The 25,467-nt window shown below is 36.4% G+C and overlaps 1 protein-coding gene and 1 pseudogene across 5 annotated transcripts in view; both read left to right on the top strand.

The window, feature by feature from the left end:
• Sugct (succinyl-CoA:glutarate-CoA transferase) overlaps positions 1-25,467 on the top strand; it is a 738,758-nt gene that overhangs the window by 3,106 nt on the left and 710,185 nt on the right. For all 5 annotated transcript variants that reach the window (XM_063233933.1, XM_063233931.1, XM_063233934.1 and 2 more), the window contains exons 2-3: positions 24,215-24,266; positions 24,859-24,932. In XM_063233933.1, the coding sequence (XP_063090003.1) occupies positions 24,215-24,266; positions 24,859-24,932 (126 nt within the window). The remainder of the gene's footprint in view (positions 1-24,214; positions 24,267-24,858; positions 24,933-25,467) is intronic.
• Positions 5,164-11,410, top strand: LOC106027766 (PHD finger protein 3-like; annotated as a pseudogene).

Raw genomic sequence — 25,467 nt, 5'->3', positions numbered from 1 at the left:
AAGGGATAAGAATACAGGAACCTTTACTTGGTCTTCACAGAGAGACTTTTAGAACTTTCGATAATAATAGCCCAGTGTGGCACACACATGCCGTAGGCTTACCACCACTGCTTTAAGTAGATAAGCTTTCTCTCCTTTCTTCAGGGGAAGGTGGACATTGATAATTGTCCTGCGCCAATTCACAGGTTATTGATTCTGGGATACTTCTCCCTCTCTTAATTCAATCCCTGTATAGTGTAGGACTGACCAGCTGGTTCTCATTGGATCACCTGAGGTAGATACAGTGAAATGGTGCATTTCTTGATGTCAGCAGTAATAACTGATCTCTGTTCCAGAAAGGTTGTGTTTACTTTCAAGCCACAAAGGAACAAATGGGGTTATTAAAAACTTAGCATTTTTAGGTAAACACTTCTTAGGGGGATATGTTTAACTCTATAAATATAATAATATAACATGATTTCTATATTTCTAATATTATAGGAATTATTGTATATTTACTTGCAACATAATCTTTTTTTTCAATATTTAACTTTATGTTTCTTGCAGCTTTTCACATTATTTTATTTACTGAGTTATCTATTAGCTAACTGTGTCATGTTAAGGACTGATAGTAGTACAGAAGTAAATGCATATCTAGGAGTGATTCATTCACTGGAAGAGTTAGGCCTGCTTTGAATACTGTAGATCGCTTAATTATCACTTAAATATTATCAGAAAAGCAGGAATTAGAAGGAAGTTCTTTTTAAGTCTCTTAAGTCAAAATTCCACTATTTCATTAAAATTTGCTCTTTATTTCTAAGTATGCATAGTAGTCAAGCACAGAAGAAATGTTTTTTTTTTTGTCTTTTTCATTTTTATCGGTACCGGGGATCAAACTCACAACTGCCTGTTTGTAAGGCAGGTGCTTATGCCACTGAGCTAAATCCCCAGCCCCAGAAGAAATGTTTTATACATATGTATTTCTTTATAGACAAAATATTCTTTATCCAGGTATAGCACAAGTTTTAAGGCATTAAGTCACACTTAAAGAAGTGTTCATTGAAAATAATAAACTTACTGACAGAATGCTTTTGTATGAAAAAGGAGAGTTTTCCAGACATGGAACACTAAAATGTTTTAAAGTAAATAAATAAAATTTTAATGTCGTTAAGCTCTTTATCTTTGTATTTTGCCATTTTTTAAATGATAGACAAGTCCCATACGTTGAATGTCTCTTTCAAAACTTATGTTGAGGTTTAATTGCTTTTAAGAGATGAGGGTAGAGCTTTCACTATAAATTAAGTCTGTTATGATGCAACTGGATTAGTTGTTGCAAGAGTGCTGTGGAGTCTGAACAGGCAGAAAACCAGTAATGTGCAAGTACATTACAGTTACAGTAAACCTAGCACCTTGCCTCATCAGCTTTCTCTGAACTGGCAAGTATAAAGAGGCCATAACATCCTGCATGGGCTAGACCACACACGTAGTAAATAATAAGTATACCTTTGATACAGACCACACATATTTTTCTCAGTGGCCCTTGCTCAGACTTGATGCATATAGGTGTGCTTATCTCAAGCCTAAGAACTTCCAGTGGGGACCAGAATGGTAGATCATGTCAAACTGGCTCCTTCATTGTATAACACTTTTATAAATAACCTCAATAAATGTGGACATTATATGCCGTAATAATGAACTAAGAAGGGGCCCAGGAGTTAGCTCAGTGGTGTAAGCACCCGCCCAGCAAGCATGAAGTTGTGAGTTAGATGCCTGGTACGAAAACAACAACAAAAAAGAACTAAGATTAATAATATAAAAAATGATAAAGAGGGAAGGAGAATTAGAGGAGGACATAGGGGGAGAAGGAAGGTGAGTTTAAAAAGTAAATGTACATGTTTATATGTACATGTACCAATTCCCCAAGATGATTGTAAAATGCATGTATAGCAGACATATACTAATAAAGAAAATGTATAAAACGATATAGTGCAATTACTCTTGTGAAACACATAGACTGCAAGCTAACCTAAAAAAAGCTCTCAGGGACACTTGTTTTGATCACCTCACAGTCTCAAACCCTTATCAAAATCTCAGTCTTTTATCCTGATGGCATAGTCCTTTTTTGGACTCACTCATTGGTCTCTTATAGTATATGAATAAACTCTTACATTTTCTGTATTCTTTGACTGTTGGTGAATTCTTTTATTGCTGACAGTCTTGGCCTCTCACAGTTGTTGTATTGCATTACAAGTGGGTAATTGTATACACAAACTTAACTTCCTTGTTGTTCTCTTGTTTCTGCTGTCTTGTTCTCTTATTTTCTGCCATAGGATGATGCAGAACAAAGCCCATAGGTGGATGTCACTGGCTCTTGGATTTCCCAGACTCTAGATCAATGAAAAATAAAAATTTCCTTTAAAAATAAACAACCTAGTCTATGATACTGTTATAGCATCAGAAAATGGACTCAAACTTTTTTTGGTAGAAAATCTAAAATTTTGTGCAAAATAGAAAGCAAGAAAAGATACTGCCAGGTATTATAGAATGTTCATTTCTGTAGTCCCAGTACTTGGGAAACTAAGGCAGGAGAATTGCAGGTTTGAACCCAGCTTAGGCAACTTAGCAAAACCCTATTTCAAAACAGAACACCCCAAAAAACAACCCACCAATTATAAATGAATAATAGTGCAACTAGATTTTGTTGGAATAACATAATGCCTGTGGAGAAAATAGTTAACAGGCTTCAGGTTAGTATCCCTAGAAGCCCCATCTTACGAAGTTAACACTTTGTTTCTTGCTTGGACACTTGGCATTCAAATTGTTTCCTAACAAATGAAAGTAATGGACTATGTCTAGATGGTTTGACAAACAGTATGATTAATAGTGAACATTGGTTTGTCTTCTGGGAGCCTGGAATTTTGGTTTGTGGTAAACAAAGTAAGTGCCCCTATGAAAAGCCTTCGATAACGAGAGTTCTGAGATTCTTAAAGACTTTGTGAGTAAAAACATGGTACATGATTCTATATTTTTCTATTACTGGAGATGGAAGCATGCTTCATGTGGCTTTCTGGAGGGAGAGAACCTATGAAGCCTGTACATTGATTTTCCTGTCTTTTCTCCTTGTGGGACCTGTCATGTGCCATTTTGCTGTTAAAATCTTAGCGGTGAGTACAAGCAGCTGCTGAGTCCTGTGAGTCCTACAAATTACTGAAAGTGTTGGTGGTGTAGACAAACTTTGAGGCAAAACAAAGGCAGAAACCATAAAAAACATTTTCATTAAAAAGAAATCCTAAAACAGTTGAAAATGTAAAAATAGAAAAATTACTTTTATTAAATGACTGGTAAAAAGTTTTTTACTACCTAAATAATATGTACAAATCAGTAAGAAAAAGGTGAATGTGCCTGTAGAAAGAGACCAATAATGATAATTTATAAGAAAATTTATGAAAATCATATAAATTGATAATGGCATGCAGATTTTTCATTGTCAAATTTGTAACAAGTAAGCAGAAAACTCCCAAATCAAAATTATAATTAGGGTCATAAGATATAGACAAAACTATTTTCATATACCACTGGTCCAAGCATATCCATATCTCTATGTAACATTTCTTATGGATAATTTCATAATAAGTATTAAGACTTTTAAAGCAATTATAACATGGCTTAGGTACATGAAAGCCTAATTGTGTCCTTAGAATCAAGTTTCTTGCTTTCCTTTCTCTGCCCTCTAAACTTGTAAAACCCTTACTTTTCACTAGTTGAAGAATCTAGAAGAATTCTGTAGACTTACAGGAAGGCATTCTGAATTTCTCTCTGAACACCTGTGTTTCTGGGTTACCAACTGGAAGCTATTAAAAACAAATTGTAAAACATATTCTATGTCACAAACATTCTCCATACTTCTTCCACACTACCCTTTCCCTTCCATTCTTCCCAGTTAAATATTTGTCTACCATGTTCTATAAAATGAGACCCAGGATATCTTTTATGTCAAAAAGGGGTCCTTGTCTTTATACTGACATTATAAAACATTGCTGTCTCCCCGCAACATGCACATTTTTTTCTTTGCTGTGATAATTATAATTTTTTTCAAGAAATTATGAAAATTCATAAGAAGTTATGAAGGTTTCAGCAGCCTAGAGTAAGCTCTGTTTTGCCAATTGTTCGTTGGAGGGGTTACCATTTTCTTTTTGTACAAAGGATTTTTCTTTGGTCAGTTGTCTCCCAGAGGAGAACCATGTCACTAACACAGGAATTCAGAAGACCTCTTGGGTTTGTGAGCATTATCATATTCAGTAGTTGATAGCTGAAGTACTATAGTAGTTCCTCTGCCTGTTTCTGCTTCAATCACTTATGATTCTCTGGGCAGCTAACTTTAGGATGGCTTACTGAAGAGGCTTGAACACCTAACTAATTAGTTTTTCTCTTTTAGCTTATTGACTTTGGGTTAAGTTCTATAACTATGTTAAGTTGATTTAGAAAGTCTGTATACCCTAACCCAGTGTGGTGGTATATAATCCTATATGCCCTATAACCCAGCATGGCCTATAATCCTAACAATTAGGAGGCTATGGCAGGGGGATTGCTATGAGTTTGAAGCTTGCCTAGGCTACAAAGTCAGTCCAAGATCAGCCTGAACTACATAGTGAGACCCTGTGTCCACACACACACACACACACACACACACACACCACACACGCACTTTCCTTATCTCTATACTTCGGCATTGTTTTCTAGGTTTGTACACAGCAATCTACAGTGCTGTAGTGGGCTATCTTCTAAATGACCTTTGAAAACCAGTTCCTTGCTTTGCCAATTTTAACTTATTATTTGAGCCAGGGATTTAGCTCAGTGACATAAGTGCCTGCCTGGCAAGTACAAGGTCATGAGTTTGATCCCTGGTACAAAAAAATTGATATTTGAAATTTCCATTGCATAAATAAATTTATGGCATGAATTAAAGTAAGGGTAAGAACTAGGATGTGTGAGAAGTATGCTTCCCTTTTGTCAAGTGGAAACAGGATTACTGTGAGGGAAGCAGGCCAATCAGGTATAGTACAGAATACATATGAATGTTGATCTGGAAACTGAGTTCTTGAAAGTGATTCAAGCATCGTTTAGCAAAGTCTTTGCATTCCATGATTTGAAACCTAAACGAACAATGAAGCGTTCGAACCTGAAATGGATTTCCTAGTTCCTGGCACTGGTGCTGGAAACTCACTTAGAACTGACTCTGCTTCCAATGCTTGGCATTTTTATTGGGCACTGGTAGGTTAAGTCCTGCTGCTTTTGAAGTAATCTACAATACACGTGATTCAACAAATAGGAAATCTTCCTCATGTTGGTATACTAATGGAACGTATGTGCATACATTGCTATATGAATGGAAAATTCCTAAGCTCTTGTAGCTTCATGGGGAATAGAGGACTGGAGGATTTCATATGGTCAGGCTGGAATTGACTTTTTTGTTGCTGTTGTTGGTCAGGCTTGAACTCACTGTATCCCTGGTTCGTGTTGAATTTGAGGTGATCTTCCCGCCTCAGGTTCCTAACTGCTGGGATTACAGGTGTGCGCTACCATGTGCAGCTTGGAAATAAATTTAAAAAATGTTTTTCTAGCCTTCTCTGCAGCAGCAGCAGCCTCCATATTACTCTCCTGCCTGCAGGAGCGCTTGTCTGGTGGAACTGGACTGAAAGATACACAGAAGTCTTCATGGATATAGTTGATACATTTAATCATTTAATTCCTACTGAACACTTAGATGATGCCCTTTTTCTGTGACCCAATCAGGAGAATGAAGGCTGTGAGGATTTTAGTGCAAATGAAAATGTCTTAGAGGACTTACTGAAGAACATGCTCAGTGGTAAGGATCCTATGGTAGGTGTTGTAGTCAGGAGTTGTGAGGAGAACAATTGCAATTAGGACATAGAATTTATAATATTTTATGGTGGTTACCCAGAATTAAACACAAGAAAGCGTGGGAAATCTGTCCACAACACTAAAGGCCCAGAATATTCAGCCAAGGGCCTGGATCCCACAGCAATGTTCTGCCTGAGTCCAGCTGAAGACCCAGAGCCCATGACATAGTATCCCTCAAGTCCAACTGGAGGTCTAGAGCTCACGACAAGGATTCACATTAGTCTGTTTTGTGGATCTGTTGGGAAGGCTGAAAGGTCAGTGGTGGAAGCCAGAAAGTCTTTGCCAGCGGGATCCAGGAGCTGTGCCAGCAGGTTGAGAGTTCTACACTTGAGCTGAGAAGTCATGCTCAAAATAAGGACCAGGATTGCCCTGAAAAGTACTACAGCTATTCTCAGCGACGGTGCGGTCTTGTGCTCCTCCAACAATGAGAACATTTGAGTACATGCCAGAAAGCCAGTGTGACAAGCTTCTCCCAGAGATTAAACAACACATATCTTCCCCTCCAGAGCTGGGAAGCAATGCTCAATGTAAGGAGCAGAACTCCCCCAAAGTGAACCACAGCTACTCTCACCAACAAGGTCCCAAGCTCCTCTGATGATAATGGCCAAATTCATATCGGGGAAGCTAGCCATGACGAACTCCTCCAGGAGAACCAGTGGCTCAAAACAACAACACTTAGGAGAACCCATAACACTCAGCTCTTCTCCACATCTTTATTTATGCTGGCAACTTTCCTCAGGTGGGCCATCTACACTCAGCACCATGCTGATTTAATTCAGCTGGTATTCAGTTGACCACCAATTTTTAATCCATAACACTAAGATCTGTGAGTAACCAGTTCCTGCTTTACCTGTTTTGGACAGCAGTGATCCCAGTTTCCAGATGCCTTGTTCAACATTGTTAGTATTGAGGATATTATGTATGAAAGAGTTGTTACAGAAAGTGACAATGATACCACTGATGAAGAAGAATTGATTTTACCTAACAGGAATTTGAGGGACAAATTGGAAGAAAAGTCAGTGAGATCACAAAGAAAATCACCTCGTTGAGTGGCACAAGAACAAGTAAGAAGTTTGTGACAAAACACTACTGCACATGTTCAAATGCTGCACAAAAAGTGGCACAAAAAGAGCATCTGGAAAGACTGTGTCTGCTCCCAAGGCAAGGGTGAAACTCCCAGAAAGATGTCAAGTTAAAGAAGAAGCGTGTGTGTCCTTGAGTATCAAAAGGAGAGCAGGGAAGCAGTTGGCACCCTGGACAGATGGAGGTGGCACTATGAATTCCAGTGACTCCAGGTCATTCTCCATCGTTGTCTAGCCTTGAAATGAAGGCTGACAATGGGCTAGGTGCCCAGCCTATGTGTAATAGCCAGGGAGATTGTGTCTTCTCATGCATTAAACTGTACACTTCTTCCAGGGACTTACGTGCTGGTCGAAGAAAAGAAAAATAAAGCTCTGATGGAATATAAAATCAAGCCTATTAGCAGTCCATTGTTTAAGTTTTCAGATAAGTGTGAAGATGAACAGAATGATCCCATTTTGGGTAAAATGGATGAGATAACGAGAAAGGAGGGCAAAGGAAGAACTTGAATAAGAATCAAAGGATGCAGTAAAATTATCCCATGAAGATGACCAAATTATTGAGGAGCCCGAATGTTCTGCTGGTATTTATGGTGATATAATACACACAGATACATACAGCATAGAAAAGAATGCCACAGGCTAGTCTAGTTCAGTGGTTGAGGTGACTGTCATTTGGAACTGAATATCATGGATGTTGATAAAGCTGAGAACTCCCTTCTGAGAATAAAATAGACTCTTTGGGTTTTGGTGTGGAAGCAGAGTCAAGTGATAAACCATCAAAAGTTTAATCAGCATTAAAGGTGGTTGGTACTAATGCTTATAAGCCACAGATAATGCTGTTTGCAATGTGCCTGACAAAAATTCAAAACAGTTGAATGTTACTGAAAGTATCCAAATGGAGTCTCAGAAGACTGTAAACCTTCAGAGTAATAGAAGCAGCCAGTCAAGTGTTTCTTATGCAGAGTCAAAAACAAACCTAAACATAAAAAACCTGTAACTCATTCTAAGCAAAACATGACCGCAGATACTCTGAAGAAAATTGTTGCAGCAATGCATGTAAACTGCATAACAAAACTATTGTCCAAAGTGTGAAATGAAATGCCGATGAACCAGAATCCCAGCAAAATTTCCATAGGCCGGTTAAAGTGAGGAAGAAAATCGATAAGGTATCAAAGACTCAAAGTCGTAATTCTAGGGTTAAGACTGAAAAATCAAGCTATTCTGCATTCAAAAAGCATCATAGGATCAAAATTCAGTGCAAACATCTAAACCTTTAACTCATTCTCTGAGTGATAAACTTCTTCAAGGTCATCCTAGTCCTGCACAAATGGGCCATTCATTACTTTCCAGCCACATGCCATATCCTAAGCCTCAGCAGCAGGCACCAGCAGCGAGAGTTACCAGTTACGTGAAAGAAGAGTCTGATCACCCTGGTCTTGAGCATTGTAAGTAAGAAACTAAAGAGCCTGAGAAAAATCTGCAGCCTCCACAGAGAAGGAGCAGCAAAAGTTTTTCTTTGGATGAGTACCTGTTTTTCATTCCAGATAACATAGAGACTGAAAAAAGAGAAAGTTCTGATCATAGCTCCTTATCTGAGAGCAAATCCATGTGGGCTGCCAGCAAGCAGTGTGGGTTTTGCAAAAAACCGCATGACAGCAGGTTGTGTGTGTGTGTATGTGTGTGTGTGTGTGTGTGTGCACGCATACAAGTGATGTGTACATTGAAGAGAAATTGTATTTTTGGAGGGTGGGATTGGTCTGAGAACTTTTTTTATAGAAAAAAATGATTTAATATACAAAGACTTTTGCAAAAACAGCAAAAACCTTCATCAGTCCTGAATAGTGATAGAAAGATGGAGCTTCTTGAATTCCTAAGTATATCACCCTAACACATTTTTAAAAGCAATGTCTGATCAACAGCAGGTATATGTGGAAATGCTTTGTCACTGTAATCAGTGTAATTTAATCAATACATATGAATACAAAACCAAAACTTTTGCAAATCAGAAAATTGTTATGCTGTCTTGAGGACTTCATTTTAATTGACTTGAGAAGAACCACTAATAAAAGGTAAAGGTGAAAATGGAAATTCTGTTTTTCTTTTTTCCCCTTATGTATTTGTTTTTAAAGGGAATAAAACAAAATGAAATGAAATGAAGACAGTAGGAAATCTATAATAGTTACTATATTGCACATTGTTGTCCTCTAAATAGTTGCTCAGACTACCAGCTCTAGGCTGGCTCACAGGCAGAGGTTTAGGTTCCTTCTTGGTTTTCGTTGGTCCATGCTCTGGCTGGCTCACAGGTGGGAGCTTAGCTTCCTTTCTGATTCTCCCCCGTCCATGCTCTGGCTGGCCTACAGCAGGGGCATTGCTTCTCCCTATTCTGAGCACTGGCTGACTCACAGTAGGCAGCTTAGCTTCCTTCCTGAAAATTCTATTTTTTATCTGAAGGTATTTTTTCCCTAAAAGATGCACATTAAAGATTTAATATTGTTACCTCTAAACTATCAAACTTGAACTTGTAATAAATTTTGATAGCTAAACTTGTAATAAATTTTGATAACCCAGGAGAATTTGTATGTAGCATGAAATAGAGTGAAAATATGTACTACTTTCAAAATGTTTCAATGACTGTAAGAATTTCTTGTGAAATCAAATCTTTCAAAATTCTCGAGTTGATTTTAGCATTGCTTTTAATTATTTTTTAGGATTCCATCTTTAATAGTTTTATGACATTGTCTTCCTTGTCCCAGTGTATTCCTTTATTTACTAGTTTAAGAAAAGGAAAACAAGATGAAGTGGAACATGCATGTACAAGATTGTCCTGATCAAATGTTAATGTTGTTGGAGCTTCTATCAACACTGATAAAATAAAAAGAAATAGCTTGAACATTAATGTTAGAGTCTTTTTCCATCATTGTTACGTCACATAAAAATTAAACTCAAAATTTAGAGAAGGGAAAAAATTTTTTTCTAGTACTGAGGATTAAACCCAGGGAGTTATTTTTGTTAATTTTGAGACAGGCTTTCACTAAATTGGCCAGGCTGACCTCAAATTTGGCTATATTTGTGCGTCTCCCATCTCCATAGCTGGAATTAGAGGTGTGTGTCACCATGTCTGGTTGTAATTGGCTTTTACTACTCTAATTAATTGACTAGACCCGTGTTATTTGACCAAAATGTACTTTAGGGAAACTGAAAAAAGTGGAAGAACAGATTTGGGATTAGCGTTGATCTGTGCTTTGATTTAGCATGATTTAACCAAGGTTTAAACATTTTCTAAACTTTTTTTGTATAATACTTTTAATTTTCTCAAGATTTTGCTAAAGTAATAGTGTCAAAAATCTGCTTAATTGCCAATCCCACAATAATAATAATAATAATAATAATAATAATAATAATAATTGGTCCTTTTTGGGGAGGACCAATTCTTAGGAAATTAGTTATCAGTGATACACTGTTTGTCTCACTTTTGTTCTCTGGTTATCCATAAACAGTGCAATTTCTCTATAACTTTAGCATTACTTCCCCATTACCCTTTTGAGTTTATAGTAGGATGTGAAGAACCATAACATCTAAGTCTGGTTGATTTGGACCTCTTGGCAGTGAATATCCAATAGGCTGGCATTCTTTTGTGTGTGTGTGTGTGTGTGTGTGTGTGTGTGTGCAGGGAATCAAACGTAAGTGCCAGGCAGGCACTTATGCCACTGAGCTAAACCCCTGACCCCTAGGCTGGCATTCTTAATGGAAATGCTTTTTTTTGTGTCTGTCTTTTTCATTTTTATCGGTACCAGGGATCGAACTCACGACTGCCTGCTTGCAAGGCAGGTGCTTATGCTGCTGAGCTAAATCCCCAGCCCCCAATGGAAATGCTTTTAAATCTCTTTTATGAGACCAGTTTGCTCTGGAGGTCAGCTAAATGTTGCTTCTTAGATATGAAACCTTAAGTAGTAGCCCCAAAATATCACAGAAAATATAGTATGCATAGCATGATTAGATTTTTAAAATCTAACTAACCACCCTGTGCTGGTTAATCTTGGCTGTCAACTTGACTGGATTAAGAGACCTCTGGAAAGGTAATTGGATTGTGAAGGTACTCACTTCATCAGTGGGTCAACTCATTGCGGAGTTCATAGCTAAATGGACTGTTAAGAGGTGGAGGAAGTAGGTCATAGTGGCATGAGATTAGGAACTATACCTTGTCCTTGGCCCCTTCCTCTTGGGGTCTTCCTCTGCTCTCTGCTTTCTGAATGCCATGAGGTGAGCAACTTTCCTTCACCATAATGTTTCTGTCTTAGAGCCAGCTATACTGGATGGAATCCTGTTAAATCATGAGCCAGAATAAGTCTCTCCTCCTTTATATGTGTCAGGAATTTTGTTTTAGCGTCAAGAATGCCGACACACACACACACACACACACACACACACACACACACACATATACATATATACATACATATATATATATATATATATATATATATATATCTAGTATTTTTTCAGCCATTCACTATTTTTACATCTTTAAAGGCATTTATACTAAAAAAAACTAGAAATTATTAGCTTTGAATGATCAAAAAATGGGTGAGTTCACTATTAACTTTCTTTATCCATGTTTTCTTATCTTTTGTTCAGAATTTTTTTAAGTAAAGAGAAAACATGGAAATTAATTGCAGAAGTTGAGGATTTTTTGTTTATTTGCTTGTGATCTCTTTCTTAACAGTGTAGTAGGGGCTTTAGAAATTAACAAACTGAGTTGGAAGGTGAATGACTATTTTATTTTACTTTTTTTCTTTTGAGATGGTGTCTTGCTATAAACTATTCTGGAACTCATGGGTTCACATGTTTCTCTCACCTCAGCCTCTCAGGTAGTTGCGATTATAGTTATGTACCACCCCACCCAGCTCCTGTTTTATTCTTTATTATTCATGGATTTAAACAGTTGATGCCAAAGATTCATGTCCTTTGTTCCTCCTGAGACTTTTTTTTTTTTTTTTTTTTTTATGAGACACGTCTTGCTAGATAGTTCAGGCTGGCCTTGAACTCACTATGTAGCTTAGGCTGGCCTTGAACTTGTAGCAATCCTCCTGTCTCAGCCTCTTGACTTCTGGGTTACAGAAGTGAGCCACCATGGCCACCTCCCCTTGAGATTGAAGAAAAAAGAAACAAAATTATTATTTCCACATGATTATTTCATGAATGATTATGAGTATAAATGCAAATGGAATTCAGTGAAGAATAGAATTGAAATGTCCTTAGGTCTGTGATCTTTTAGTCTTCATAAGCTTTGTCTCTTATTTCCCACAAATTTAGAAATTGAAAACAATTATTGCCTAGTGATTCCAAAATTGTAATTTCCCTAGGATGCCTTCTGATGGACACTAATTTTCCATTTGTACTGCCCTCCTAAAATTGCCTGCCAAACTAGGTTATTAGGAACAGAGCTTGTTTCATGGTTTCTAATGCATGCTTGAAAAAAAAAAAACCCCATCATGATAGCTATTATAGTAAGGCATCTGCAAATTAAGACAGCATGCTTTGAAGAGCTGTCCACCTTTTGTGTTCTCATACATAAGTTCTGGTGGTTAAGTTCTTTTGTAAAACACAAAATAATCCTTCTGGTGTATGTCACTTGTTCTGTCCTGTTTGTATTAATATTGGATCAATTCGTTTTATGAGTTGGCGTTTTTTTTTTTTTTTTCCCCGTCAGTAGTTGACTAGTCTGAGTGGAGAGGATTACCATGATTACTGTCATACAGATGAGCCACTTGTATGGGCATCTGTCAGCTATCACTGTTCTGGGCCACCCAAATTTATTTGGGTCATAGAAACCCTAGGGCCAAGTACCAGGGGAGTTCTATCAAGCAGATCTGGCAAACATAGAATTGATGGCAGTTTCATTATAATTGTACTTCTTTGCATGGTTGCCCAGTTATATCATGATAATAGCTTTCCATACTAGAGGCAAAATATGAGATATACAGAGAGATATCAAGCTGCTCAATACATTTCAAGAAATCATAACAATTTTTGGCTTTTCTAACAGTTCTTTTTCTTGATGTCACTCTCCCACTTCTACCCAGCCTATCCATTCTTTTACAAATAGGTGAAATATGGCTGTAAATATTCTCTTAAAAGTATGGAGAACTGATAGTCATATTTTTGTTGTTCCCTAAAATAATCATGTATTTTTCTTTTCTTCTTTTCAAATCTGAACTTTAATAGTTGGTGTGATTATATGATATATAGAAGATGGTGGTAGCAATTACAATTTTTTTGTCTTTTTCCTTTTTTCGGTACTGGGGATCGAACTCATGACTGCCTGCTTGCAAGGCAGGTGCTTAGGCCGCTGAGCTAAATCCCCACCCCTATTACAAATTTTTTATCGAGCATTTACTTGATGCCAGAAAAATGTAGTAAACACATTGCATTCAACATTTCATTTAATTCTCTCAGATCCAGTAAGACAGGGTGATTCAGATGAGGAAAGTGAAATTCAGAGAAGTGAAATCATCTTGCTTAACGCCACTTTGGTAGTAAATAGTGCAAGTAAGTAAACTCAGACAGTGTGACTACAGAGTTCATGCTCTTAGCCATTTAAAATTTATTCTAGCAGTCCTAAGTGTCTTTTTAGATAACAGAAATTTAAAGTCTGTTCCCTAATGTTAAATGAATTCAACTTGAAGGTTTTTGCTTCATTAAATGGCCAACTGTTAACATGAAAAAGTGTTTACTATAATTGGTCATCAGTGACATGCAGACTGAAGCAACAGCAAAAAACCATTACACAACCATTAGAATGGCTAACACTGAAAAAGTAATAATTCCTGGTGATATAAAGACATGGAACATCTGGAACCCTCATACAGTATTTTACAACCACTTTAGGAATCTGCTTGGCAGTTTGTTAAATTCTGCATACATTTATGTTAGCCACTCAGTCCATTAGATATTTACTCACGAGAAAATAAAGATATGTCCTCATAAAGACTTGTTCATGAATGTTCATAACAGCTTGATTTACTATAGCCTAAGAAACAACTCATTGTCTGAATTCATTTTCTGTTATATATAGAATACTTGAGATTGGATAATTTATAAAGAAAAGAGGTTCATTTTGGCTTATGGCTCTTGAGTCTAGGAAGTTCTGCTTCAATTTATGGTGGAAAGTGTAAGGGCAAATGTGCTAATGTGAAAGCAGAAATAGAAGACTTTATTTATTTGGCTTGCTGTATATAATCTGCTCTTATAATACCAAATCCAGTCCTGAGAGGGAGGAAGAACTCAGTTATGCAAGAAAGGCATTAATCCACTCAAGGTCCAAACACTTCCCTCTAGGACTCATCTCTCACTCCTACCACACTGCAGATCAAGTCTCAACGTAAGTTTTGGTGGGGACAAACCATATTCAAACTGCAGTAGTGTCTATAAGTAGCTAGATGATTAAGTAAATATGGTATATCCTTGTAGAAGAATTCACTTATAAAACTGCATCAGAAAAGATGAATTTCAAAACCGTGCTGAGTAAAAGATGTCAAACACAGAAAGTATATACGATATTTTATGAATTTACAATTTTTTGGCACCATGGGTCAAACTTCTGACCTTGTGTTTGCCAGGCAGGTGTTGTGCCATTGAACAGTATCCCTGACCTGAATATCTAATTCTTGAAAATGCAAACTAAGTTAGAGTGACAGAAACATCACTGGTTGCTTGAAACTTGGACTAGAGGAAGTGGTAGTTTGTCAAGGCAGAAAGAAACTTTTAGGTAAAAGAAAACTTATTTTCTTGTTTGTGGAGGTTTATTTCATAGATAGATACATCAAATTTAATGTATTAGTTGCTATGATTACACATTTATATGTAATGTGGTAGTATATATGTTTTATACATATATACATAACAAATGTTATTATATAATATAAATTATATAACATAATTTGCCCTTATAAGTCATTCTTTAGTAAAATTTATGGTGGAAAATCTAAAAAAAAATTCTTTTAAAAAACTCTTTCAGTGGATATTTTTTTCCTGTATTTTAGCATAGAGAATGTTTCTATGAATTAAGTTATACCAAGAGGAAAAATTAGCATGTTGGTATTTTAACTTTTCATAGGTGTCAAATTGCTCTCTTAAAAAGGTGGTTACTGACTTAATGTTTTACACTGTCTGAAGGTGCCCATTTCAGCACACCAATGTTGGATATGTACTGTATGTTTTAAATGTTTACCAATCCGATGAGAAAAAAGTTATAATAGTTTTCATCTTTTTGGTTATAAATGAAATATCTAAGAATATCTTCTGCTGTGATATGGAAATAGTTAATTTTGCAAACCTGAGCGTATTGTCTCAGAAAGTTGAGGAATGAAACCATGGACAAAAGGAGGAAAGTAAGACTGTTTATTAGAAATAAGAAAACAGATAGTTCCTGGATTTTCATCAGAAGAAGATTCCAAAAGTGAAATGGCCACTTTGCTCTCTGTTTTGGCCTTAGATAAACAAGCAGACCATAGAAACTTATTTTAAACAGGCTGCTGTATGGATTTTAGGGTTTGAAGAACATTAGTTGTTTAACTGGTCAAGTTCAAAGGAAATCTCGTTCAAAGCTTAAAAACTAGCATCTGACCTGGGTTAGCTCTTAATTTGGTGTATCTGTGTGCTATTTTTATCAAGGTGGCTGTTGAGTAAGCTGACTTTTTACTGATTGTCTACTTATAAAGTAACTAAAATATCTAATACATCCATTGTACTCTGTTATTTGTGAATTGATTGTTTACATCCTTTTCCCTTTTTCACTGGGCTTTGTTTCTTTCCTACTGATTTCTTAGATACATTATGGAAATCTTTCATGTTTTATTTTTATTGAAAATGATTTTAGCCTTTTAGCTTGTCATTTATCTTGTAATTTTATTTATGGTATCTTTTACTGTATTGAGTTAAATATTTTATTTAGTTACAGCTATCAACTTTTTCCTTTATGGTTCTTGACTCAAGACTTCCTAGACTCAAGAACCATAAGCCAATCTTTTTTGGTTAGAGAAAGTCTTTTGTCAACCAAGATCATGAATATTTTTCTTCACTTTTTTCTAGCATTTCAATAGTTTAATTTAATTTAAATTTTATTCATATTTAGATCTTTAATATCTGTGGTATCCAGGACTGAGAGGAAATGAATTTCTTAAGTCTGTGGTATTCTGCTATGACAGCCCTAGCAAATTAATATAGACCTTTTTTTTTTTTGTCTTTTTCCTTTTTATTGGTACCAGGGATCGAACTCACGACTGCCTGTTTGCAAGGCAGGCGCTTATGCCGCTGAGCTAAATCCCCAGCCCCTTAATATAGGCCTTTTTTACTGATGAGTTTCAAACTAATAATATGTCTGAGCCTTTATGTACAGGTATTTTCTGTCAGAATCTAATGATGTCTTTTGTGTTGATACAATTTTTCCCCCAAAGAAGAGTTCCCAAGAAGATTGTTAGCCAAATAGGCTAAGAAGGAAAGATTAGGGAGACTGTCTTAGTCACTTTTCTCATTTCTGAGTCAAAACACCCAAAGTTAAAAGAGGAGAGGTTTATTTCAGCTTACAGTTTATGGAAGTTTCAGTCCATAGTTGACTGTCCCCAAGGCAGGACAGCATGGCAGAAGAGCACTGCAGAGGAGAAACTGCCCATGGTGTGGCAGGCTAGGTAGAAGCCAGCAAAACAGTAAGGCACAGCAGGGCTTCATTCTATACCTTCTATTCCATCTAGGCTACCTGCCCTTTGGGCAGGGAGAACTCATATCTAGGAGAGAGCAGCTTTAATCCCAGCATCACGTTCATAATCCCAGAATCACATACCCATAGACCCAGCCACCTCCAGAAAGCCCAATCTATGACTGCATGAGGCTTTGCGGGGGACAGGTAGACGCAAGCCATAACAGAGGCATATTAGTAGTGAAGAAGATATGAACCAGGTGTTATAGGAACAGACATGTTGAAATAGGTTGTTGGGAAGCAATGACTTTGCAGTTAGGCAACCTGATTTTAAAGGTGGAAAAGTTCAATAACCTCCCTTTGTCAGCTTGATATTTAGGTTGCCTCGTTTCTAGTTATGTGACAAGGATCGTAAGGGTACTTGAAACAACACGATGCAGATTCTTTATGGGGACTCAGTTAAAAATGGGGAAAAGATTATGAAGATCTTTTACAAAAAGACATTAAAAATGGATGACGGGGCATATTTGAAAGTGCTTAAAATAATTTGTCACTAGCAGTATACACATTGAAACTATGGAGAGTGCTGTAGCTGGTCTCTAAGGTGGCTGCAGTGACTGCTACCTTTTGATACTCGTAGTCTTGTGCATCACTCTTCTACATGGCACCAAAGCTGTCTGTGTGAGTAACAGCAGACACTGAGAAGTAACCCCTGCAAAAGGGAAAGGTAGGAGAGCCTATGGAATGGAGGAGTCAGAGTCTCTACCAGACCTGTGGGGACACCCAGAGCCAGCACTCCAAAGGCAGCTGCTATATCTATTTTTCACTTGGTAGAAGAAATAACTATGTCTGTCTGCCCCAATTTTGCTCAGCCATTTGGTCAGGGCTGCCTTGAGAAAGGTGTGTGGTCTGAATTGAGGTAAGCTGAGGTGAACCCCTCCTAAGCTGATACTGGAGACTGTGAGGGAAACATGCTCCTTGCAAAGCAAGTCTTTACTTGAAGGGGGAATCTAAACTGTGCATCTCTGCTTTAGGCCCCAAAACATGATTTTACAAAATCTGCAAGAATCTTGGTGTGGAAGCACATAACTGCAATCGCAAGAATTAGGGAGGTTGAGGAAGGTCAGTCTGGGAAAAATAACAAGACCTTGTCAGGAGCACACACACACACACACACACACACACAACACACACTCACTCACACTATAAGCAGGATGATGTAGTTGAGAAGAGTGAAAAGTAGAGTGGTAGACAATGAGGTTGGAGAGGTTGTGAAGGGCTGGAGCAAGCTGGGTCTTATGGAAAGATGTAGGATTTCACTTCAAGTTTGGTAGAAGACCACTGAAGGATTTTAGCAAAAGAAGATACTACATATATTAAATTTAAAAAGACCACTCTCCATTGGATGTGGTGGCACATGCCTGCAAGCCTACTTACTCAGAAGTCTGAGTCAGGGGGTTGGAAGTTTGGGAGATCAGCCTGGGATGGGCTATATAGTGAGACCCTGTTGGAAAAAGAAAAGAAAGAAAGAAAGTAAAAAAAGGAAAGAAGTCAATCTGTCAGTAACAAAAGTCATAAGCCACTGTTTTGGTTCATTTCTTGCTATATAGCAAACTACCCTTAAACTTAGTGTCTTAAAACAAATGGTTTGTTTTTTGAAGTTCTTTGGATCAGCTGGCCAGTTACTTAATTGGATTTGCCTGGGCCAGTGTCAGGGCTGAGCCTGAGCATTCTGAGTATCTTCCCTCACAAGTCTGGATTTTCTGCTGGTACTGTGGCAGTGACTTAATGGCAAAGCCTTTCTCCATGAATTCTGTCATCTTATGTTCCTTCACATGAAGTCAGGAGCATTTTAGTCAAGTCAGCAAGCAAGCACCTAGCCAAGCCACTGTTAGCAACAATTAATATCCTATTGGCTAAAACGAGGCAGATGTCTAAGTTCAGAGTTAACACAGCAGAAGAATATGCAAGGTGGTTGGATATCTGCCAGTGTGATTCATAATGCTGTAGGTTGTAACAGTCTAATACACTGAACATTGTTTTAGCTATGTTCTTTCATCCCTGAATCACTGTCCACTGATTTTCCATCTGATTATAATTTGGCTGTCCCAGTTACTTTTCTCTTGTTGCTCAGACAAAATACCCAATCCCAAAATTAAGGAAGGAAAAATTTATTTAGTTCACAGTTTGTAGAGGTTTCTACAATCTGCTGGCTCCAGGGCAGGGTGGCTTGGCAGAGGAGCAAAAACTCAAGGTGGCAGAAGACATCAAAAGCAACAAGAGTAAAAGATGCAGGGGAGAATAAGCTTCTTTTTCTTCCTTATATTGTATGCAGGATAAGACCTTAGGGTGGGTGTAGCATTCACACCATCTCCATGGCCCCGTCTTGCCCAAGCTGAGGCTGTTTACAAAGCGAGGACCCTGGCCCCAAACTGAGTGGAGCTGGAAACACTGACTCTTGTTTCCTGAGGAGAAGGCGTTAAAACAAGAGATCTAGGTTTAATAAGTCTTTAAAAAGCCGACCCTTCCATGACCACATGAGGCTTTGGGGGGACATCCAGACACAAACCATAACATTGGTTTTCCACATAAATGTACTTTTAAGACAATAATGAAACAATCATGCGAGCTTCCAGTATTTACTTATTGTAAATAAGTATTTACCAATTTACTTATTGTAAATTAATAAATTAGCTTATTTTCAGAAGCAATTGCCTTAATGTTTCTTATTGGAGCAGTGTGGTTTGTGAACCCCTAGTTTAAAATCATATTTTTTCTGACGTATCTCAAGCTACTAATATTGTATGTGATAATGTGTGAATTCTATCCTTCATTGCTTTTTTCAGTACCAGGATTTGAACTCATGGCTTTGCCCCTGCCTGGGCAAGCACTTATGCCACTAAGCTAAGCCCCTGGCCCTCTATCCTTCATTCTTAAGTTACTTGAGATAGAGATACCTTGAGAATTTTTTAAAAAATATATTGAATCAAGTAACTATCAATCATTGCTGATGGGAGTGAAAAACAGTACAGCCACTTTAGAAGACAGTTTGGCAGTTTTTTACAAAACTAAATATACTCTTTACCATGCAGTCCTACAGGTGCATTCCTTAGTATTTGCCCAAAAGAATTGAAAACTTACATTTATACATAAAGAGGCACACAATGTTTATGGCAGCTTCATTCATAATTGCTTAAACTTGGAAGTAAACAAGATGTTCTTTAGTAGGTGAAACTGTGGTACATACAGACAATAGGATATTCAGCACTTAAAGGAAATAAGTAAAGGCAATATGAAAAGAATTTAAGTGCATATTACTAAGATAAATAGACTAATCTGAAAAAATTTCATGCAGTGTTAGTCTAATGATACTGCATTATGGTAACTGCAAATCTTTGGAAGTGGCCTTATGTTAAGGGTTACCAGTGCTAAGTGAGGAGGTAGGGATGAATAGATGGAGCGAAGAGAATTTTAGGGAATGAAACTATTGTGGATGAAATACAGTAGAGTCTCCATATCCTTATAATTTGTCAGAACTCAATGAAATGTACAACATCCAATCATGAAATTTATTGTAAACTATAGACTTTGAGTGATAATGATGTATTAATGCAGGTTAATTAATTATTACAAATGTTCCAACCTGGCACAGGATAAGGCTTTATATATGTGGGATCAGGACACTTAGGGAAAACCTCCATAGATTCCACTCAATTATACGATAGACCTAAACCAGTTCTAAAAATTAAGAACTATTAAAAATGTATTGAATGTTGCTCATCATTTTTACTTGTAGGAGCTTTAAAATAAGTTTATATTAAGGTCAGTAATCATGTGAGATATTCAGATAAAATATGACTTGAGGACTTAATGTTGATATTATATGTGTTAAGTAAATTACTGTTATAATTATCATCTACTTGTTTTTATAGTTGATGGGCAGAGAAAAAAGACACATATGATTATAAACTGTTTAACACACTTTGAAGAGTCATCATTCCTGTCAGTCTTGAAGAAACAAGTTATATACAAGTCATTGTTACAATACAAAGAACCAATGAGTCAAAGAGTTGTTTATTTTAAAAATTAAATAAAATAGACAAAGCCTTATTCAACCTAAGGAAAGAAAAGACTACGATTCATGCACTTAGGAATGAAAAGAGTGAAATCACAGTAGATCCTGTGTAAATCCGTAAGATCATCAATATCTTCTTTGAGAATCTATACTTTAATAAGATGGAAAACTCAGAAGATGTAAGCAAATTCCTAGATACATATGAATTACCAAAGCTGAATTAGAAAGTTATAAAAATTATAAATAACCCAGTATCAGTCAACAAAATTGAAAATGTAATTTAAAAACTACCAACAAACAAAAGAACAGGTCCTGTGGATTTACTGCTGTACTCAAGAAATTTAGATGCCACTATTAATGTCACTACTCTTCAAACAATTTAATGAACTTGTAAAGGATGCAATACTCTGAAACTCATTCCTGGACTGAAACATTATTCTTATGCAAAACTAGAGGATGATCCAACAAAAAAAGAAAACTACAGGGCAATCTTCCTAATGAACATATATTGAAAAATCCACAGAAACATACTGGCAAACAGAATACAGCAAATCACCAAAAGATTATTCACCGTGACCAAGTAGAATTTACCCCAAGGATGCAGGGATGGTTCAACATACTATTCAAACCAATAAATATAATACACTGTATCAACAGAAACAAAGATAAGATTACGTGATTGCCTCAACAGATATAGAAAAACTTTTGACAAAGTCCAACACCCATTCACAATAAAAATCTACATAAAATTGGAATAGGCATCTTTATCTCAATTTCATAAAATCCACCTGTAACAAACCAATAGCCAACATCATACTAAGTGGACAAAACCTGAAAACTTTCACTCTAGAATCAGGAACAAGGCAAAGATGTCCACTATCACCACTGCTGCTCAATATAGTTCTGGAAACATTAGCCAGGGAAATTAGATGAGAGAAAGAAATAAGAGGAATAAGGATAAGAAAGGAGGAAATTAAGTTACCATTATTTGTGGATGACATGCTTCTTGACATAGAAGACCTCGAAAACTGCACTAAACACCCCCAGATTTAATAACCAAATTCAATTAGCATAACTGGATATAAATATCAACAATCAAAAATCAGTAACATTCTGAGGATTTAGCTCAGTGATATAAGTGCCTGCCTTGAGTTCAATCCCCAGTACCCGCTCCCAAAACAGTAATGTTCCTATATGCAAATAGCAAACTCACTGAAAGAGAAATGAGGAAAGGAGACCTCTCACAATAGCCTCAAGGAAAATGAAATACTTAGGAATCAATCTAATTAAGGAAGTAAAAGACCTTTACATTGAAAACTATAGAACACTGCTGGACGTGGTTGTGCACACCTTTAGTCTCAGTCCTTGGGAGGGTGATGCAGAGAACTGCTGCAAATTTGAGGCCAGAATAGGCTACTTAGTAAGTTCCAGATCAGGCTGAACTATATAGCAAGACTTTGTTTTTCAACAAACAAACCAACACCCAGAAAACTACAGTACTCTGAAAAAGGAGATTGACAAGGATATCAGAACATGGAAGACCAGGGATATAGATCAGTGGCACAGTGGCAAACACAAGGTCCTGAGTTCCATTTCTGGTACAAAAAAAAAAAAAGAAAAGACAGTGGAAATATATTCCTTGTTTTTTGGTGGGTACAAGAAAATACAATGAAAATGCTCACTCTTCCAAAAATGTTATACATATCTAATGCAGTCTTGATCAAAATACAATAGCATACTGCACAGAACTAGAGAAAACTATCCTAAAATTTATATCGACCCAGATGAGACTTGCATGGCAAAAGCAATCTTGGGCAACAAAGGAAAGAGAGGTGGGGATCTCACAAAAATATCAGATACGCTGAATTTAAAGACCCAAAAATGGGCATCCAAAATGAATAAATATTCCTCTGGTGAAGAAGTAGAAATATCAAATAAATATATGAAAAAATGTTCCATATCACTCACCATTTGAGAGGTGAATATTAAAACAACACTGAGATTCCATCTCCATAAACAATAGTTGTTATCAAGAAATCAACCAACAACAAATTCTGATGGGGTTGTGGGAAAAAAGAAGGCTTCTATATTGTTGGTGGGAGTTTAAATTGGTACAACCAAATAGAAATCAGTGTGGATATTTCTAAAAAAAACCTAAAACTAGAGGTTCCTTTTGAACAAGTTACTCATTTTGGTATATTTCTTAAAGAGTTAAAAGCATCGCACACCATGATATATGCACACCTATGTTTATAGCAGCACAATATGAAATAGATACATCTTGGAATCAGCCCAAATGTCCATTAACTGATGAATGGATAAAATTGTGATCATTAAATACAATGGAATACTACTTAGCCATAAACAGGATAAAATCGAGACATTTCTAGCTAAATGGATGCATTTTGAGACCTGTTATGGTTTGTGTCTAGATGTACCCCCAAAGCCTCATGGTGCTGAAATCAAGTGCGTGTGATTAATAAATCAGTCCACTAATTGGTTTGGCATAGTTCTGGGTAGGCTTAAGGATGCTACACCTGCCCTAGGATGGGTAGCCTGCATGCACTATAAGGGACAGAAATAGGTTTACCCTTTTGCTATTTTTGGGCACCTTGAATTTGTTTCCTCTCTGATGGCCCTCTGCAAAGCTACCCTGCCTTGGAGCTACCTAATTATGGACTGAAACCTCTACAAACTGTGAGCCAAATAAATCTTTCCTCTCAACTTTGGATGTTGGATATTTTGTCTCAGCAATGAGAAAAGTAACTAAGACAAGACCATACTCTTAAAGTGAAATCAATTGGACACACATGTTTAAATATAGCATTGTTTCTCTGCTATATAAAAAGTAAGGACCAAGGTAAGTGACAGATACTGGGAAATAGAACAAAACATTCAAATGGGAAAGGGAACTAAAGAGGGGGAGGGTGAAGGGAAGGAAGGGAAAAGGGCAGAAAAAGAGAATAGATGGAAGATAATGAAACAACTTTTGTAAATAAGGAGGGAAGAAGACTGAAGGGAGGCAAATGGGGAGAAAAGCAAGATATATATATATATATAGGTACATTTTCTCTATGATGAATGTAATCATTGTATATATCAAAAGTGTGCCAACAATTAATTTAACAATAATATATATGTTATAGTTTAGTTCATTCTTCAGTTTTTATTACATAAACTATTTCCAGGGTATTTGTGGATTCTACTAATTGGAAGTAATCTGTCTTCTGAGGTTTTAACTGTTACAAATAGAGGTCAGTGCAGTTTTGTGTGATGCATATAAAGTAAAATTGAGATCAGTACATGTTTCTGTGATGCATATAAGATAAAATCATCGTGAAGAAAAATAATTTGTCATAGTAAAAGATTATTTAGAGTAGAATATGAAAAGTTCTTGTTTAGTATGAAAATTAGTAATCAGTATTCTTTTAATGTTTTTTTTTTTTGTGTGTGTTTTTCCAGATACTGACAATGTAAAGCCATTAGCAGGTGTAAAAATCCTGGATCTAACGAGGTTTGTTTTGGGTAATCTGCATTTTGGTGAATGGAAACTATCCTTATTTTCTGTGTTATACGGTATACATGTACAGATTGAAATTTTGGGGAAAAAGCATAAAAAGAAAACATTTCCTTGACTCTCATTATTCAAAGGGGTAAAATTACTGTAATATTTATGTATTTTTGTTAATCTATTTAGTTATACATAACTTTAAGAAACAAAATCTGGAACTATATTAAAATTAATTTTATCCCAATCTTAATCATACTATTGTATTTTTCATATTTTCCTGTGTTGTTCAAAATATCATTTTATTATATAAATGTCATAATTACATAACATCTTCCAAAATTTCACTTCTATAATTTAAGCTTCCCTGCATTTGAATTTTTATCTTATTTTCAGTTTCTCAGGATACTGTTTTAGAAATCAAATGACTGGATCAAAGAAGACATACTTTTTAAAGGCTCTGATATATAGGGCCAAATTACATTTTAATCAAGTTTGATGTTTACTAATATTATATGAACTTATCTATATTAATGGACTATCAAGAAAATAATACAAAACTTTTCAAAATTCTCATTTATTGTTGTTAACATTGTAGAGTACTGGCAGGACCTTTTGCTACTATGAATTTGGGAGATCTTGGAGCAGAAGTTATTAAAGTAGAAAGACCAGGTAAAAACCTATTGCTTCCTCTATAAAATAGAACCATGCTAATCAACATTTTAGTAATTTTTAAAATATCCATTTTAGAGTACTGATAAATTGGATGAAGAGATAATTGAAATGAAATGATTATTTTTTTCTCTTATTTTCCCCCTATGAACCTATAACAATGCTCTTTTTATAGATGCCAAGGACTAAGGCTCACGGCTTCTCATACATTTGAAAGCTTCTTTAAAACATATAACAATGGTGACAGTGATACTTATTAAAGTACCCTGGAAAGTTCTCAGCCTCATGATAATTTTAGTTTAATGCTTGAGTTAACCCTGCAGGCTGATGTTATTATTTTTAGTTTATAAATCGGAAAATGTAGGCACAGAAAGTAAAGCAACTTGTTCAAATCACACAGCTAAGAAGGCATATACATTTGCTCAGCTCTGATCCTGACCCTCCTTAACCCCACCCAAAACCTACTGTTGAGACTGACTAATGATGATGACTACCCTAGGACTATGACGTAAAGGGAATCAAGGAGAAATAGGAT

This window comes from Cavia porcellus, unplaced genomic scaffold, assembly GCF_034190915.1.
Source record: "Cavia porcellus strain 051 isolate PalLab524CR breed Dunkin Hartley unplaced genomic scaffold, mCavPor4.1 scaffold_23, whole genome shotgun sequence".
Classification (NCBI taxonomy): Eukaryota; Metazoa; Chordata; class Mammalia; order Rodentia; family Caviidae; genus Cavia; species Cavia porcellus.
Note: the sequence above shows the minus strand (reverse complement) of the source record. Positions and strands in the feature narration are given on the sequence as shown.